The following is an 18,691-nucleotide window of genomic DNA, read 5'->3' on the forward strand; positions in this document are numbered from 1 at the left end:
AACAATGCCAAAAAAGATTTTATTTACACAGGCATTCTTAGCAATAAGACTGGTATTGGCTTCCTAAATCTGTGTTAAGGGAAAAGAAAGAAAGAAAGACAGAAAAGCAGGGAGAGGCAGAGGGAGAGGCAGAGGGAGAGGCAGAGGGAGAGGCAGAGGGAGAGGCAGAGGGAGAGGCAGAGGGAGAGGCAGAGGGAGAGGCAGAGGGAGAGGCAGAGGGAGAGGCAGAGGGAGAGGCAGAGGGAGAGGCAGAGGGAGAGGCAGAGGGAGAGGCAGAGGGAGAGGCAGAGGGAGAGGCAGAGCGAGAGGCAGAGGGAGAGGCAGAGCGAGAGGCAGAGCGAGAGGCAGAGCGAGAGGCAGAGCGAGAGGCAGAGCGAGAGGCAGAGCGAGAGGCAGAGCGAGAGGCAGAGCGAGAGGCAGAGCGAGAGGCAGAGGTGCAAGGACAGCACCTGGGCTCCAGTCCTGCTCTTCTCCTCCCAGGATGGCAGATGCACAAAATGGCCCCTCTTGCAGACTATTATTTATAGTTTATGGTGGGCCTGCGCAGTGCTTCTTCTAGGAAAGTGTTGGAACTGAGTTTGCTTGTGTGGAGAACGCTCCTTCCAGGGGTCCGTCTGGCAAACCTCAGGTATGGTTTTGTCCCTGCTCTCCCTGCTGGCACAACTGCTGTCTGACCTCTCTGGGCAGCAAGTGCAGCTAGGCTGCAAGTGAGATAAAGCTGAAGGACACTGCCTCTGCTGCAGTCTCAGCATTTGAAAACAAATGATTTAAGGCAAACTATTTGAGTAGCAAAAAAAAAGAGTCTCTGACACTAATGCCCTAGCAAGTCTACCACTGCTGTTCATAGCTGGGGATAAGAGAGAACAGCCAAAGGCTACAGGAAAAGTGCTTGACCATACCTGTGAATATGGACAATTTCTACAAGTCACTACAAATGGGACGGGCAAATAGTTTCCCATTCAAAAAAGTAGTACCTATTTTTGCCAAGAAAGCAGAGGAATCTCAATATACTAGGTGGCATGTGAGAGAACTAAATGAATTAAGAAAAAAAAAGAAAAAAGCCCAACAGAAGCAAGTCACCCTCTTCCCACACAATATAATTCTCATGGAATGGGGACTGATGTGAGAAATTTTCATGTGGTCTCAACTTTGCAGTTGGAGGCCAGAGCCCATAGATGAAAAAATATCTGTTGGTTCCATCAGAATAAGAAAGATGCCTTATTTATGACAGAAAGAAGAAACAGAAATAGAAGGATGGGCTCTGAAGTAAATGCTATAAAACTAAACTTTCAGCAATTATAATTAACCTCTTTCGGCAATTAGTGTCAGCTTGCCAATGCCTCGCTGTAGCAAGTAATGGAGAACTTACCGGTTTTAGAAATGTTGACTTGGTTCAGCGTCTCAGCAAATGGCTTCACTAAATGACCAGCAAATAGGGTGAAGAGACCCTTGAGCTTGTCTGCAATGCAATCTGCGATGCGGTGGAATGTCAGCAGTCTGTCTTTTAGAGTTGACTCTGTTCTGGACCAATCAAAGAGCTGAAAGCGGAAGGCAGATTAGCTCTTTCCTGTACCTGTGCACTGGGAAGTACAAATTTGCTGATGCAGATGCGTTTTATTTAAACATCCTACCTTAAAGAAGAGGGGTCTGAAAGAAGCCTCAGAAAGTTTCATAACCATACTTAGCAGACAATCAATAATGCAAGCCTCTGTCTTACCAACTTCCTCCAAATCATCCTAGAAAAATTTGAAAAAATAATTCCAAGTTTGAAATACAAGAAATATGAGCTTTCAAAGCACGTTGTCTATTTCAGACATACCTAATCAGAATGTTTTCTACCCTGAGAAAATTTTCACAGCAGAATACTTGATACCCTGATTTTTCAGAGTGCATATGCAATGGAATCTACTCATTTCTTTTAAAACAAATAGAATTAGCATGCAGAGGTTGAGATGCCTCTGTTCATCCCCCTAAACACGCCACCTGAGCATGCTCTGTTCGGAAGTCCAGGGCTTTCATGAAAAATGCTGTTAGCTCTGACTGATGGGAGATCAGGTTCTCCTTCTCCATAACAACAATGTGCTCCTTCAGAATGTTCATAAGGGAACCCAGGCAGTTCTGCCAAAACAAAAGCAAAGCAAGGCAAAGGCAACTGTGATACTGACAGAAACTGAGAAACATAACATGGAAATGGGGCTTTGGCACTTCACACATTTACTCATTACACTACTGTTGACAAAATAAAGAAACTTTTTCCTGTACTTTTGGAGGGCTTAAGTGAGTAGGATTCCGGACAAGAGTTTAATCTCCCCTCTCCAATCCCAGAGATACTGGTTAAGCCTGAAAGGTTTACACCTACAAGAGAGGCGCAAAGTCTAGACAAGAATGACAATAACTCAAGTATAAATCAAGGTCTTTATGAATGGGATGATCTCTCAAGCACTGATCATTTAACATGCTAAGGACATTAAACTGGCACATTTCTCCCAGGTCTAACTTTCCTTAATCACCGTTGCAGTCCAAAATAAAACACAGATATCTAAAGACTGTGCTGGGTTTGCCTGGGATGGAGTTTGTTTTCTTCACAGCAGCTCATGCAGTGCTGGGTTTTAGATCTGTGACCAAAACAACACTGGTAACACCCCAGGCTTCTGCTGAACATTGGTCCCAGTGTTAAGACTTTCTCTGTTTCTCACTGTGCTGCCCCAGCGAGTAGGCTGGTGGCAGGCAAGTTCTAGGGAGGCATTGTTGTTTAACCCTGACTGATGTCTAGGACTATGGAGCTGCTCCCCCCTGCTCCCCTGTGAAATGGGGAGGAGAATCAGGAAATAAAGTAAAACTCATGAGCTGAGATAAAGACAGTTAAATAGGACAATAAAGGAAGAAATAACAACAATAAACAAAACAGGTGATGCACAACTCATTGCAATGTCTCACTACCCGATGACCAATACCCAAACTGTCCCTGAGCAGCGGTCCCCAAACAGTGAACCCTGGTCCCACAGCCAACTTCCCACTTATATACTGAACATGACTCTATGGTACCAAGTATCTCTTTGGCCAGGCTGGGTCACTGTCACTATGCACACAGCTAAGACAGCAGAAATGAATTTTGCACTGCTTGTTTCTTTTTTTTTTGTTTCTTTTTAATCACAATTCAGAAGAAGGAAAAAAGCCTTACCTTCCGAGTATTTGCTACTTCACTGTAACACTTTGTAACTGCAGGCAGAAGTATTCGGGGAGCAAGCCTTGTAGCGAGGATAGTTTTCAATGATGTTACGCGTAAACTTATCTGGGAAGTAGGACCAAACTCGACCGCAATCTTTTCCAAGCGGACAATCTGTCAGGAAATCCCACCAAAGTTAGGCATACTTAAAACAACTCAAGAATTTATTTTACAGTAGTTGTCTGTTGCAAGTTTCAGATGGAAATTTTGCTGTTTGCATCACTTGGAGCACCTTTCACTGAGATATCTGTGTACAGACCCTCACTGTCTTCAGAAGGCAAACACTGAAAAAATGTGCATGTCAGTGGCAGGGGGGCAGAATTACCCTAACTAGAGCTATTAGATTTGATGAGATAAAGGATTATACAGAACGATGCTTCAGGATTCATCTCTCTTTCCAAACTACAACCTCTCAGTGGGAGGAGTACAAGACACTTACATCCTCTAACTTAGTTATTTGCATAAGAAGGTGAGTAGATTAATATATACATAGTTGAAAGTTTGAGCAAGAAAAAAGTAATCTCTGTAGCTTCTTCTAGGAACTGGGCAGATCCCATCCCCTTTTACGTATCTGTAGGAGTTGGAGAGCTCACCTGCAGCAAGCAATCCAAAAGATAAGGACTAAGGAAGTGTGCTAGTGTTTCTGCAACCTTCAGCAAAGCAGTGATGGCACTCAGCAAGTAAATCTCATTAGAGACTAGTTCCTTCTTGTTTTTTAAAGTCTTCAACAGTGCCGGCATCAGCCTGTGAATAACCAAGCATAGCAGAGAAAGGTGAAACCACTGATCATATGGAGGCACACTCTCAATATCACATAAATCCATCTGTTATGCCTGCAGGGACAGTTTTCACATGACAATGTATATTTGAGAAAATTCAGTATTCTGGGGTCTTCTGCTGTATTTCTTTTTTGCGAAGCTAATGAAGGATATTAAGTTTAGAATCACAGAATGGTTTGGATCAGAAGGGAGATCATCTAAGTCCAACTCCCCTGCCATAGGCAGGGCCATATTTCACTAGATCAGGTTGCATGAAGCGCTGTCTTTAGTTTAAATATTTAATGAAAATAAGAAACATATTTGTAATGAGATGAAACAGTCTGAAAAGCAACAAGTTAGATGCTTGAATTCTTTTTGAACAGGGAGAATAAAATAATGTAGCTTACAGGTTTTCTGACTGCACTGGTTCTCATGTTTTTAAATGTGATCTGTTCTACAGTACAAGTGCAGAATATGGTCTGACTTTTCTAAAGCTAGGAAGACAGCCACTCTGTTCACAGCAGCAGAGTCCATAATGAACTCAACTGATATAAAACTCTTAAGAATTTCTTTACTAGCTACTTAGTTCTATGATCAGGAAACATCATCAAGCATCAATACCACCTTCATTGTTATCTACACAAAACACACCCATGGGCAGACTGCCACTTGACCTTCATCAGCATTCCTTCAGTAACATATTTTAGTAGAAATGTAGAACCAGTTTAGTAGAAATGTAGTAGAATCAGTTCCTGCTGTAGTTGGTTCTGCTAAAAAAACCCAACAGTACCTTGGAAGCTGAGGTATTGCTTGGGCCTTCAGTGTACAGGTGACTTCAGCTATACAGAGCAAAGCACTTCCCATCACATTCCTTTCTTCCTTCTCTGAAGAGATTAGATCAATGGCAGTTTTCAGAACAGGTATAAATGGCACTGGGTTTTCTGTGCCAAAACCTTTGCAGAGTAACTTGAGGCTGAACAAAGCAGTCTGCCTGTTGATAGCTTGCTCCTCCTCTTCCTCCTTTCTTTTACAGTGCACAATCGCAATGAGCTCAGGAATGAGCTCTAAGAGCTGCAGGATCTGAGAGGACAAGAGAACACAAACATTAGACATCCAATTAGAAACTCAGAACCTGCAAGGTAACTACAGGCAAATAGCCTACATCTCGCTACTCAAGAGCTGCCTGCCAGACTTGGCACTGGTACTCGGTGTCTTTATATGGAGCAAATCACTTCTCCCATCAATCTATTTCCACAGACTTCTGCTAAAGGAATTAAGTTTAACCACTTTTGCCTCACCTGGCTCTTCTGCCACTTTGTGCGCTGCTGCACCTTATTGTTCAGAAGGTCCATTGCCTTACGCCTCACAGATGGGAGCTGATTTGTCATCAGTCCCCTAATTACAGGGATGAAGGTTTCTGTTGGCAATAAGGCATTGACCTGCAAGAAAACACAAAACAATACCATGAACACTCTTCCATGCACTGCGAAAACAGTAGCCTCCAAATGAGATAAGCAATTCTCTTCAACTTCCCACATGAGTCTCAGGATCAAAGGAGACAGAACGGGCTAGCAATGCTGTATGAGTCAAACAGAAGAACAAAGCAGGTTCCAGTTACAGTACTTAATGTACATTCACTGGCTGCTAAGCAGCCAATATGCACTAGCTCCAAGATTTACTCAGTAATTCCTTTTGCCTACACTGGTGAGCTATCCCTCCTTACCGTAAAATACTTCTGGCAGTGCCCTGTGCATGTACATCATAAAAACTGAAATATGCTTCACAGACAAAAACAAAATTCGAGCTGTGAAAAGATGCATGGTCCACAGCATGCCAGGAGATAGAGATTTTTTTCTCCATTTAAATCCCACATAGAAATATACAGCTGTTCCATTAGCATTAGTTAAATAATTTTAGGAGTTAGTTGTGAGAAATGTTGCCAAAAGCGTTCTTCTCCATGGGGACAGACAGTGAAATGACTGCTTCCAGCCAGCAGAATTCTAAACTAGAGGAAATAAGCATTTCTGACTTTTTTTCTGGTTGTTCTGCCTAAGTTGTTAGCCGGAGTTTAGTTAAAGTTGTTAAACAAATTTGAACAATGATGCGCCAGGTTGCAAGACTATCTACTAAAGATTAGTACTAATCCAACAAGAAATCCTACAAAGATTACAACCATATTAACAAGCAAAAGCAGGAATGTCCTACTGCTAAAATGAGGGCTAATGAGACATACTTTATCCAGCATATCATAGGACTTGCTAAGCAGAACCCTCCAAAATTTGGCTGTTGGCTTGTCCACGTTTCCTTCCACTGAAGACGCCACAGTGTTTATATAGCGAAGAACGTCTTCTAACAGCCTAGACGGAAAGGAAGCATCTTTTAGTAAGCAACAAGGGCACTAAAGAAGTTGATCTTATTACAGAAAAGCATAAAATTTCATGAGACAGCCACAACAAAGGAAAAGGAATCACCTAGTGACTAGTGGATCCCATTTACGTATTAACAAAAAGCTATGGCAATAAGGAAAATCAAGTGCACGTTAAACTAGTCTACCTGGTATGCCTAACAGCATCTACATACAGCAGTAGTTCTACTTAAGAACTCTACTTTAAAACAAAAAGAATCTGGGAAGATATAGATGTTTAAAAATGAGCATTTAAGAAACACAGCATTTAAAATAAATCCCACACCTTTATTCACTTAGAACAAACAGAAAAGCCTCCACAAAAGAAACCCTCAGTTTTCGTAGAATAACCAGGTTGGAAGAGACCCACCGGATCATAGAGTCCAACCATTTTCCATCAGTAACTATTATAGCCCAATGATAGAACAACTGTGATCTGTGATCACTGGTAGTTTTCTCAAAGGAGCACCTGTGAATAATGTTTTTTTTCACTCTATGAATCTGAACAAATCTGAAATTCTTTTAGAGACTCCATCATTGATAGCATAATAGTTATGGCTAAGCAGGAAATAAGAAACTCCACAGGATATTAAAAAAAACCACCAAAACAAACCCCAAATAACTTGCATATAACAAATACTGCTTGTTGCCGTGGACAACATTAAAAGTATCTTGGGGGGGAAAAAAATATTCTAATGGGACTACACTTGAAAAGTATCCCCAGGTAGCAGTAAAAGCTAGAAATGGGAAGAGTGGAATAGATTTAAAGCATACCTCTGTTCCAACTCCTGCAGCTCTTCTGTTTCATCACATTCAACTATCTGGTTTAAAAAGGAAGAATGAAAATGCTATGGGTGAAACTTGCATCCCCTCATTAATATTCCAGTATACACAAATGTGTTTGTTCTGAATGAAATGTCCACTAACATGGCGACTTCCCCACATTTGCACTTAAGCCAATGTTCTCAAAGAAAATATAAGAATCTTATGCAATACAGTCACCGTTGCAAATACATTTAATTCTGGTGGATGATGTTCATCGGAGGCACTGGGAGTTGCTTCCAGCTAGAGTCACAGTCTAAAACTCAGAACACTCACTTTGTCTTTTCAGAGTTCATAATATGAATCCTACCAAGCTTGGAGTTATGCAGACAGTGAGTGAATTCCTGCACTTCATAAAGCCAGTGGGAATCCACTGGGACCAGAATTTCACTTTCTTACCTATCCATCAATCACACAAACTGAGTCTATCTGGAAAGGCCTTATTAAAAATAATTAACATTACGGAGAGGTTGCAAAACTGTGTCAATAAATGTGTCAGCAGGATACACTGGACAGAGTATTATTTTATCCCCCTTCGAATATAAAGCCACACTATAAAGAAAATGAGACTTCACCCGTTACAATACAGCACAATTACTTAATGGGATCAGTTTAAAAGCAATCTGCCCTTATTACCTGCTTCACAAAACTCTGAGAGGATAAAAGTTGTGACATAAATGAGACTGACAAGAATTTGAAATGCCGAAGTTGTTTGTCTGAGTGAGATTCCACATTAAAGAGCTGCCCATCCTGACTTTTTAGCTTTGTCTTGCACGTTCTTGACTGTTTTGGCCCAGGATCATCTGTTGAAAATATTCACAAAACAAATTTGCAGCCAAGAGAAAAAGACATTTGATTTCTGATTACAGAAACTAAGGAAACGACAGTCAGATGCTCATCAAGGATCCAAAATCATGTCAAAGCTCAAAAAAAGACGGTTTGAAATCCCACAGGAAATAATGTTTTCATTTCAACAGTAGTGCCATTTCACCTGATCATTTCCACTTGAAAAATCTTTTTTCTTGTTGCTATAGTGCACTGGCTACAAACATGAGAGACACTTGAGGCAAGACTACATACATTGTGTGTCACATACTTGGGAAAACTGCTTTCAGTGTCATTACCTGCTCCTTCTTGGCTGAGAAAACGCATTCAAACAACAAATATGGCAAGTCCTAACTTAAGAAGAAACGAACACACCTCACCCACCTTCCCCAGTGGTCTTTGAAATAACAGACTGGAAAAATAGTAAAACATATTCATTAATGCTCCGCTACTGGAGTGGAAAAGGACCTTTTATAGCTCATCTAGTCTAACCTCCCTGCTGGGACATCTTCAACTTATCAGGTTGCTCAGAGCCCTGTCCAACCTCACCTCGAATGTTTCCAGGGATGGGGAATCCAGCACCTCTCTGGGCAACCTGTTCCAATGTTTCACCGCCCTCACTGTAAAAAACGTCTTCCTTATATCTAGTCTGAATCTATGCTATTTTAGTTTAAAACCATTACCCCTTCTCCTTTGCAACAGGAATTTTTACATGCATTTGATGGCTCTGTTTTGTGGTTACCTTCTTTGTTCTCTGGCAGCTCTGCCAAGTACTGTATTATTTTCATCATGCTCTGGAACTGAGAACGTACATTGAATTCGCAACAGATGGAAATCCAAAATTCAGTGTCTGCTTCCAGAACAGCATCCTGTTTATGGTTTAGAAATAAAAAAAAAATTATTTCAACAATAAAAAAACATTACTAATAATGACAAAGCTTCAGAAACTCCTCAGTGAGTTTGTGAAACTGCCATGGTGAGTTGGATACTGCCAGGATTAACACCAAGGGTAACATCAGCAAGCTCTTGGAGAGAACATAGTTCCAGCAGATGTAGAAAGAGATTAAATTGCTACAGCAAAGACTGTATCATCTCACCAATGTTAATTTAATAATTCTTTTAATTTTACCCATATACTGTGCTTTCACTTAATCTAAGAGCCCCTCCTACACAAAAACATAACAGGGTTTTTATCTTGGTCCATACAGGAAGACCAGTAACTTGTTTCACAAACACAGTTAAAGAGAAAAAAAAAACCACCAAAACCATAAGTTCATTGAAGCCCTTCATAACCAGATGATTAGCTCTTCAGGTCAAGGACTGCTGCACAATATGATCTGATCTACTGTTCAGTCTCTGAGACAAAACAATATTGCATCCGCAATACAAATCGTAGTCGACATCATCATCACGTTCTGCTACAGCACAAGCTCAGAGCTCACTACTTATTTTAGCATAGCCCATTGAGGCTTATCATGCACCTTCTTAAAGACAAGACCACAAACAGAAAGGAGATCAGTCTTCTGAATAAAAAGTTGACCCCACTCATCTTCTGACCTTGTCTGTGCTTGATGCCGCTGTCACAGTTTTGGTCACATACTGCTCGAACAGCAGCACCAGGAGAACCCAGAGGAACCTGTCTCCTCCCACTGTAGTGATCAGCTGCGTCAGGATTGGCAGGCGCCGGTGCTCTGGCACATGGGGCAAAGCGTCCACAAACACTCGAATGATCTTTATCACCACCTCTTCCACGCTTCCCGAGGACTCTGACAAATCACTGTCTTCAGCCTGGGTACAAAGAGGTACAGCAGCTGAGACAGATGGTTGCAGATGGGGACAAGGGCTTTCTTGTAAATTCAGAAACTGAGAGAAAACACTACATGCCTGCTAACAACATTACCAAACGCGTAATCTCAAGGAAAATATAAATGCTCCAAAATAAACAGTTCTTAATCATGCAGTTTCTTTTCAGTGTTTAAGGAAGATGCTTCAAATAGAATTAAAAGAAAAGGTAAATCAAAAAAAAAGAGGATGAGAGAGGAGGGAATGAGAGAGAGAAAAAAAGGAGAGAGAGAGAAAGGAGAGACAGAAAAAAAAGGAGAGACAGAAAAAAAAGGAGAGAGAGACAGAAAAAAAAGGAGAGACAGGAAAAAAAAGGGGAGAGAGAGGGAGGGAGAGGGAGGGAGGGAGAGGGAGGGAGGGAGAGGGAGGGAGGGAGAGGGAGAAGGAGAGGAAACAATACTTTGCATCAGCTGAAACAAGCAGGATGTTTCCAAGGAAAAGGAGTGCCACATCCTTCTGAACATTTTGCCTGTAAACTTGATAGTTAGGGTCTTGGATTCAAGGGCCTAGTAAAAATAATACAGGTAGGCTACACGATCTCAAGTAAGTAACTTTAGACTCTCCCCACATGGAATAATTGTGTGTGCCAGAAATAACTGGTCACAGAAACTTGTGATGGCTGCTATGAAAAGTGTTGGGTTTTTTTAAAAAAAAAGACAGCAACTTGATTTCTCTAACAGAGATCTGCAAGAGCATGCAAACCCCTGTGTATCTGTCATTAAAAAATACACCAGGAAATCCCCAGCCAATTGTTAGAAGAAGATTTCTTTTTTCCTGATTCATCTTACATAAGAAATTTGTATGGCATTTTTCATGTTTATATCTAGGAATTACTCAATAATTAAGTGCAAGTGAAATCTGACTGAAGAAAAGACATCCCCTTTGAAAAACAATGATAACAAGAAAATGCAGACAAACATCAGCTGGAAGATTAAAAGCATTTGTCAAATACTTTACCTTTCCGCTTCTCTCAGACCACGTGTAGTATTGATACGAGCTTATTATTATAGGACTAATAACCACCTTCTTATTTCCAATGGTTCCTCTACTGAATTTGCCAGCTATCACTGTGATGAAAAACTTGAACTTAAAGTATGTTTCTTTAGGTGTAGCTCTGATACTCTTTTGGCTAAACCATTTGTAAAGTGCAGGAGCTCATAAGATTAAAAAGAAGTAGTAGTCTGATAAACACAGAGTTGGTCAGATAAGGAGTACTCTATTAATAAGTTATGATATATAATTTACTATCTATCTAAAAATAATCCTAGAATAGGCTACAACTTATTCTACCGCTGATATTCTAAACCATTTGCTATACTTAATTAATAATGTAATTGTTTGCTTCTCTACTCCCTTCCATTAAGCAGACAAATTTACCTGTATAAGAGCAGGAATAACCATCTGCACCGTCTTATTAATGACTTGGAATGTGTACGTATCATCCAGACGCAAGACGTTTGCTCCCATGAATGTAAAAATGGGCATAATGTTATGGAGAACTTTATCCTGGAAAAGAAGACAGATGAGATTACTTTTTAAACTGTGCTGCTCTGCATATTACACCTTAAGGCATTTCTCTTTCCCACAAATGCCACTAGATTCCTAGAAAAGAAAATAAGAATCATCAGTATATTCCAAAACCTCCACTGAACTAATTTTAAGTGCATAGGGCCCCTTAAAGCTACTTCTTCAATTCAGTGCCAGGAGAGCATGAAAACCAAAATCAGCTATGGGGAGATTTGTAGAAGCACAAATGTGAGCATGACAGAGATTCCAGTGATTTTCATACCTCTCCCACCTACCCTTTTTAAATCTGCTAGACATCTGCAATAGCCACAATGATACAATGGAAACCAGCCATGTTCTTTCTAATTTTTTTATTTTCTGGGGACTAGACTGTAATCACAGTAAGCAATTGTGAAAGGGCTAGATTAGAGGTGTTACCTAGTTCAACAGTTATTTTCCTAGAGTTTGCCAGAACTTAGAGCAGAAGGGCACATTTTTCATTCACTTTTAGTGAACTGAAGGAGTGACTTAGATTTAAAAAGAGAAATGAGACTCATACAAAATATTTACTTCTATTTTGACCTTGAAAATCTTACAAGAGCCCGTATTAGTGTAAAAAATAAAACCTCAGATCTGTAGCAGGTGGTGGCAATAAAGTGATGAAAAAGGAAACCGATACCAAGACTAAAAAAGTCAAGCCTTCCGTAAGTTTGTCAAAAACATTTCAATTTTGCCTTTTGGGAAAAACGCTGCCTTTCCAAAAGTGTGGAGAAAGTATTGAGATAAAGACACTAACTGAGTTTGATGCATCTGTATACGTTTTGTTGCTTTGATCATTTCAAAGCAAAAGAATCTTACTTAGAAGAGTGAGCATACAGTCAACTTTCTACCTATAGAAGAAACACCATTTCTTGGCCGATTAAAATCAAATTAACCTGGTTTTATCACCAACTACAACTAAATTTCTCGGTGTGGTACAAGATAGGAACTTGTAAGAATACACATTATTGGGCTAGATGCTTTCTCTCTTGTACATAAAAAAGCAGGGGAAAGAAGAAATCACGCACTAGAGCTTTGACCACAGTAGTAAGGTGAGGCAGGGCTGTTGTCAGAAAGGTTCTTCCATTTCTAATTGCTTCATTGCAAGACATAAATGTCTAGAGACCAAAATATCAAGACAGAAGCTTGTTTTCAAGTAAAATGGAATGAAAGCCCTAAAATAGCAGGGAACCTGTAAATTTTGCCTATTGCTCCTTTCAGTAAGTTTCTCCTCATAGAACAACTCTTTATGTTCTTCACTACTTGGAATAGTAGGAAGTACTACTTCACTACTTCCTCACTAATACTTGGAATCTGAAGAGAAGATGCAATACATAAATTTCAGGTACCACGTACAGGAAACATGCCAGCAACAGCACCGAGGAGAAGCAGAGCATGGTGGTGTGTCTGGGGCATCTTAGAAATCCTGATGCACTGAACTATCAATTCCACATTGAATTTTTCTTTGTCAAGGACATCTGCAAGTGAAAAATAGTCACTGATTAACACTTTAATGGTCAACCATGCAGGAATAAACAGTACACTCAAGCATTGGTTTTAACTTGTAAACCATACCTAAGGGATCTACAAAAAATAATTAAAGAAGGCAAACTTGTACACCTTACAGAGGGAACTCTCTCTCTTCAACAATACAGTGTAGACAAAGAGAAGAAAAACATTAGAGGCCATCGTTTAAATACTGTACAGATGTGAGGAGTACCAAGAAATAAGCACGGCAATTTTTACCTGCTGGGATCTTGCTACCATCTGAAGACAATTTCTGACAGACATTTAGCAGGCAGCTGAGGATTAGCTGCTTGGTATATTCCATATTTTCTTCTTCTGATGCCGTAGGTTCCAGACACCTGTATATTTAGGAAAAAAAAATTAGAGACTGAAAAAGGAGACAGAAAAATAAGTGACCAAGTGGCATATTAAACTACAACTAAGAATCTGCAATCTTCATTCTACAGAAGTTCTAAACTGAGGCTTCTAAAAAGTGTTTGCCAAGAATTATTTTTTCTTTTTTATTTTCAAATGCATCCATTGGTCTAATAGAAGACATTTATCAAAGTACTGTCAAGAGCATAAAATAATTACCTGAAATAGGATTGACATAAAAGCAAGTCATAATGAAAAAAGATAAATACCCAATTTATATATAAACTTTCCTTAGTGCTTGGAGATAGGAAAAGCGATAGTTTTCTTGGACTGGATGAAGGCTGTTCATTCCCCAAAGTTTTGGGAGGATTTTTAAAGCTTAGAGAATTAATATAATAACTCTCAAAATCACAAGTCCTGTCAATTGTGCCAGTTTTAGCACAGGTGTCACCCTGCTTAGCAATCCCAAGCCCTCCACCTGAGAAACAAAGTCTTCATATAAGAAGCTATGCATCAGCTGAAAATCTTCATAAGCCTATCATATTGTTTAAAGGACAAAAAAGCTGCAAGAACTTCCCCTTCCCTTCATCTGATACACCTAAAAAGTTCAAGTAAAAAAAGGCAAGCTAAGCTATAAAACACAGCAACAAAGCAGCAAGAAAGTAGCCCATATTTTAACACTTCAGAGGGTCTGCTGCAGAAGAGAATGGTGAAGGATTTATGCATTAGGGAGGCATGATTACCGGCTCAGCAGATTAAAAAGCACAGGTACCAATGCCTGTGGACGTTTAAGCTTCTTCTTATGCTGCAGCAATTCCAGAATGAGCATAACCCTCTGCCAGCTGAAGTGGCTTGTTTCCAGTGCCAATTCTGCATCCTGAGGCTTTCTATAAAAGTAAGACAAATAATCAGTATGTACATTTGCAAGGAAAGAAGCACAGTGTTTTAGGGAAAAAAACACATGCATAAGTAAAAAAGACACATTTTCTTTCACATTGTAGTATCCCTTACTGTTTCTCCTGGCAAAGCATGCACTTTTGACTGAAGCAGCAACACATTTTAAACAATCAACAGAAAATCCAGACTGAACTTAAAAACCAAAAAGTATACATTCTGTATGTACAGAAATTCCACACAATGAAGCAAATTTTTGTGAAATAAAATAAAATCTATTACCAAATAACTGTTCAAATGCCGACTTGCCTGCCATCCAGGAAACCTGCACTGCCAGAACTACCAACTGTTTAACTATGCAGGCGATGTGTGTGTGTGCAAGCACGTGTTTATAAACTCTGGCAGACAGCCTTTACAGATAGATCCATCTAATGGGTGATGACTGAAGGTCAAGCAAACAGCTTTTCCAGGTCAGACCAAGAAAACCAACTCAATATCCTGTTTGAACAAGGGCTGACAGCCAATTCTTAAAGAAGAGAATAAGCAGAGTGGATAAAACAGCTCCTTCCTTATGGGACTTGAGAGAAGAAAGAAGACAAAGGTCTAAACATTAATGACTAGATTGACGGTTTAACTGAGAGAAAATACTGCTTCTCAGTTAACTAACAGGAATATTTTGATGAGAATCTGTAGCCTTCAGCTACGTGCATGTAATTTGTCCATACATTTTTCTTACTAACAAAGTTTAATGCCAGCAAAAATGAATTTTGTTTTGTGTCAAGTCAGATTCGATGAGGGGAAATGACAACATTAAAACTATTGAATATGTATTTTTTAAAATTTTGACTACAGTTCCATCATTTCTCAACCAACAACATGAGCTGGTTTTCTCCTGCCAAAAGTAACTCTGAGTTAATTCACTGTACAGGGGAAAAGAAGAAAGAGATACTTATGCTTTCAGCACAAACTATGCAAAGTAGTAAAACAAGCGGTGTTTTCAAGCTGTACAGATAGCATTTTGGGGTTTCTAGTTATTTTACCTCTGTTGCTGCATTTTCTGCCTTCTAGTTTGCTGGACAGTGGCTGGACTTTTAGTTTTCTCAGGAAGCTCCAGTTCCCTAACAATCTGCTCAGCACACACTGAAATCTGCCACAAAGAACAATAACGCAAATACCAATGAACTACATGTCATATCACACATCTATTCCTCCTCATGCTTTTAATAACACACTCCTCTCATGCATATACAGATATACAGTCCACATATTCAAGCCATATCCCAGTGGTGCAGCACAAAGTGAATTCTGCTGAATTCATTTATAGTATAGTAAATGACTGATGCATGGCTTTTAAAGAAATACCTTCTAAAAGCAGCCATTTAACAAACTTCTCTGCAATTAACACCATTAAGTGACAAATAGTTTCAGATTCCTTTCATGGTATGAATGATACAAATGCCTGTTACTGAATGTTGCAACATAGAACCACCACAACAGGTTTGAACATAGTTATGTTTTCTGGAGCTTGCCACTTACCCCTTTAAACACACTGCTAATTGTCTGGGCACAAAGAGGGTTCTTACAGTTTAACAGTAAGTCAAACAATATTTTTAACAGCTTCTGTTGCACCATCCCATCTGACACAGCTGCAAAGAACGGTTTAGTAATCTACAAAAGGTAAAAAAGAAACAATATGGAGAGGTTTACTGTAAGAGGGTAACAAAATCACAGGCTACGGAACTTAAGTATGTTAGATGATATATGACACACCCAATCACACATGCATGTTAGCATGAACACATATTGCAAACATTTGCATATTAATTATGTATTTGTATATATCCAGAAATCCTTAGAGGTAAAGCACATATTTCTGACATATCCAGACACACTCATTCCCAAAATTTTTCACACAGCTTGCCTATTTGCAGTAACAAACTTGCTGTTGTGAGCCTTTGGTAAGTATACACTAATGCCTGCATTACATGACAGAAGGCTCGAATATGAAGCCTCTTTAAACGAGCCTGTTTCTCACCTACTGTATTTTCTTTGACAATTTTTGCTCAGAAGAAAAACATGAACGAAAGCCTCCACCTGACTGACAAAAACTAAGGACAGTGGAACAGCAGTATCTGTAAGAAATGACAGATATTCGTCTACATGCAAACACAATGATACTTCTATTCTGTACTTGTCAAAATGCAAAAATAAAGCAAGCACCAATTTCTCCTCCTGGTAAACTTGAGAGAAAGTTTTGTAGCCCGTTTAGATGTTTGAAAGGCACTATGAAGACCCTGAAGACTTCTACTAAGAGAAAAACAGCTCAAGAACTACAGACTCCTTAACCCATGAAGAGTCCTTATAAACACAATCCTAAACACTCTTACTTGCTTTAAGCATAAAAGCAAAGATCTTTCATAAAGCCATACCTGCCCCAGTGCTGTTATCTGAAATGGTGGAATTTCCTCATAGATTTTCTTAGCAGCATGCAGACTTTTGATAAATAAATCTAGACTCTGCTGATTCTTGCACAAGAGTGTTGCTGAATATTCATTAAACTTTCCAAGGATGAGATGCAGGAGAATAACTTCATCCTTCAACATTGCCTCGGGTTTCTCAAACACCTTCTCTAGCAACCGGTCTAGTGCAGGCAAGAGGTGAGAAAGAATCATCTGTAAACAGAGGAAGTTAATAACAGAAATTTTTATCCATTCTCATTTTAACAAACTTCTAGTAGCACAACTTCCATTTTACTGTAATGCTCCTCTTGTGTAACACACTGCATATAGTATTTTATGCAACAGCTGCTCAAGAGGAAAAATACACCATTGATTGTAAGATTACCACGAGTACACGCTCATCTGCTACTTTCTTGTTCTCCTTTGCCAAGCAGTATTTAATATTTTTTAAGTACAGAAAGAAGAAAAATTTTTCCACTGATTTATGACTGCTGTCTCCTACAAAACCCAAATGTGAGGCAAGAACACTTTTCCTCTATGCAGTTCATAATCCCTTCAAGAAAAGTACAACTGAATAGAGCACAAAAAACCATAATTTCATTCATTTCTGAACATTGACCTCATGTATTTGCCAGCACTTAGGGAATTCTGAATATATTAGATAAGAGGAGGTTAATGCATGAAAATAAAATTGATAGCACTACTTAGTACGTTACAGTTCTCTACAGAAAACTCTGTATTCACTGACATCTAAGCAAGGTAATAAATGTCTTCTGGAAAAACCTTCTGAAACAGTCTTCCTCAGTAACATCAAGGGAGTTTCCTTAAGAACTCCAGGGCAAAATTCTGCAGCCTTTACATTCCTGGATGGAGCAGGCAAACATTTTGTTTCATCAAATCATGCTTTGCAGTACTACTGCATACTATTAAAGGTGTCAACTTAATGCCTAATAGTCTAATACATTATGAAGTTATGTAACAGCATCATTATTACATGAAATTTGATTTCAGCATCTCAATCAAGTGCAGAATCCAACAAAGATCCCAGAACAATGGCACCTACCTCACCATGGACTTCATGAAGAATTTTCAGTAAGTTTCTTGCAATATATGAAGGGAAAACAGGGTTCTGTACGCAATCAAGTATGCTTTCCAAAGGTTCCAACAATTTTTTCTTCTGGGATTTCTGTTTTGGTTGTGTCTCAAGCTCCTCAAATAGAGATTCCATAATCTAGTTCATTTACAAAGGGAAAATTAAGTTATCCCATAACAAAAATGCCTTAAAACAACATCTACTGAATGTTTTTGTAATAACACTATCTAAATACAAACAGAATTCTTAATCTGGAAATAAACTACAACTTAATACCTCTTATTTGACTGATGTTCTCAATTCTCTGTATGTAACAAATGACTTGAATGTTTTTATAGTCCTTAAAAAAAACCCAAAACCAACAGTTTGCTACATAGAAAGACCATGAGCCTTCCCAGTTAACTTGATTTCTTTTAGAAAAGATGGGAGCTCACAGCAGCAGATAAAGCTTAATGTACACCTTAATAACAAAAATACCTGTGTTATATATGTAGGGTCAGATATGATCTCTTCTGTCTTTTGCTCCAAATGCTGAAGAACAGGATGAAACAGAGACTCCTTTACCCCTCTCATGGAATGGAGGCAGTTGAGAGCAGCCCTTCTAACTTCACTCACAGGACTACCCAAGTTAATTAGCAAAGATATCACCACTGCAAAAGGAGTGAGGGAAGGAAGGAGGAAGAGACAACAGAATAAAATGAGTGGTCAGAATATTATTGTATCTATCCCTGAAGAGGCATCAATATTACTTTGTAATTAAAAAGTCATCTCTTCTCACTATAAACCTCCAGACTACACAAAACCAACACGAATCTCACAGATCCATGGCTCTGAACTTCTTCAATCACATTCCTTATATTTTTAAGCCCAGAAAGTTCATACTTAGTGCCACATCCTTATACAGCACAAAAAGTAAGATGCTGTAACTGACTTGTTCAGCAC

At 39.3% G+C, this 18,691-nt stretch overlaps 1 protein-coding gene across 2 annotated transcripts in view; it reads right to left on the reverse strand.

The window, feature by feature from the left end:
- The window catches only part of HEATR1 (HEAT repeat containing 1), a 39,381-nt gene that overhangs the window by 2,468 nt on the left and 18,222 nt on the right, over positions 1-18,691 (reverse strand). For both annotated transcript variants that reach the window (XM_069852354.1, XM_069852353.1), the window contains exons 21-41: positions 18,227-18,399; positions 17,720-17,887; positions 16,627-16,869; positions 15,734-15,865; positions 15,238-15,344; positions 14,047-14,190; positions 13,169-13,287; positions 12,779-12,900; positions 11,255-11,383; positions 9,593-9,823; positions 8,778-8,904; positions 7,847-8,013; positions 7,163-7,209; positions 6,218-6,341; positions 5,283-5,423; positions 4,775-5,064; positions 3,820-3,970; positions 3,182-3,340; positions 1,984-2,118; positions 1,632-1,736; positions 1,370-1,538 (exon numbers count right to left, since the gene is read on the reverse strand). In XM_069852354.1, coding sequence (XP_069708455.1) covers positions 1,370-1,538; positions 1,632-1,736; positions 1,984-2,118; positions 3,182-3,340; positions 3,820-3,970; positions 4,775-5,064; positions 5,283-5,423; positions 6,218-6,341; positions 7,163-7,209; positions 7,847-8,013; positions 8,778-8,904; positions 9,593-9,823; positions 11,255-11,383; positions 12,779-12,900; positions 13,169-13,287; positions 14,047-14,190; positions 15,238-15,344; positions 15,734-15,865; positions 16,627-16,869; positions 17,720-17,887; positions 18,227-18,399 — 3,183 coding nt within the window. The remainder of the gene's footprint in view (positions 1-1,369; positions 1,539-1,631; positions 1,737-1,983; positions 2,119-3,181; positions 3,341-3,819; positions 3,971-4,774; positions 5,065-5,282; positions 5,424-6,217; positions 6,342-7,162; positions 7,210-7,846; positions 8,014-8,777; positions 8,905-9,592; positions 9,824-11,254; positions 11,384-12,778; positions 12,901-13,168; positions 13,288-14,046; positions 14,191-15,237; positions 15,345-15,733; positions 15,866-16,626; positions 16,870-17,719; positions 17,888-18,226; positions 18,400-18,691) is intronic.

This window comes from Phaenicophaeus curvirostris, chromosome 2 (genome assembly GCF_032191515.1).
Source record: "Phaenicophaeus curvirostris isolate KB17595 chromosome 2, BPBGC_Pcur_1.0, whole genome shotgun sequence".
In the NCBI taxonomy this organism is placed as follows: Eukaryota; Metazoa; Chordata; class Aves; order Cuculiformes; family Cuculidae; genus Phaenicophaeus; species Phaenicophaeus curvirostris.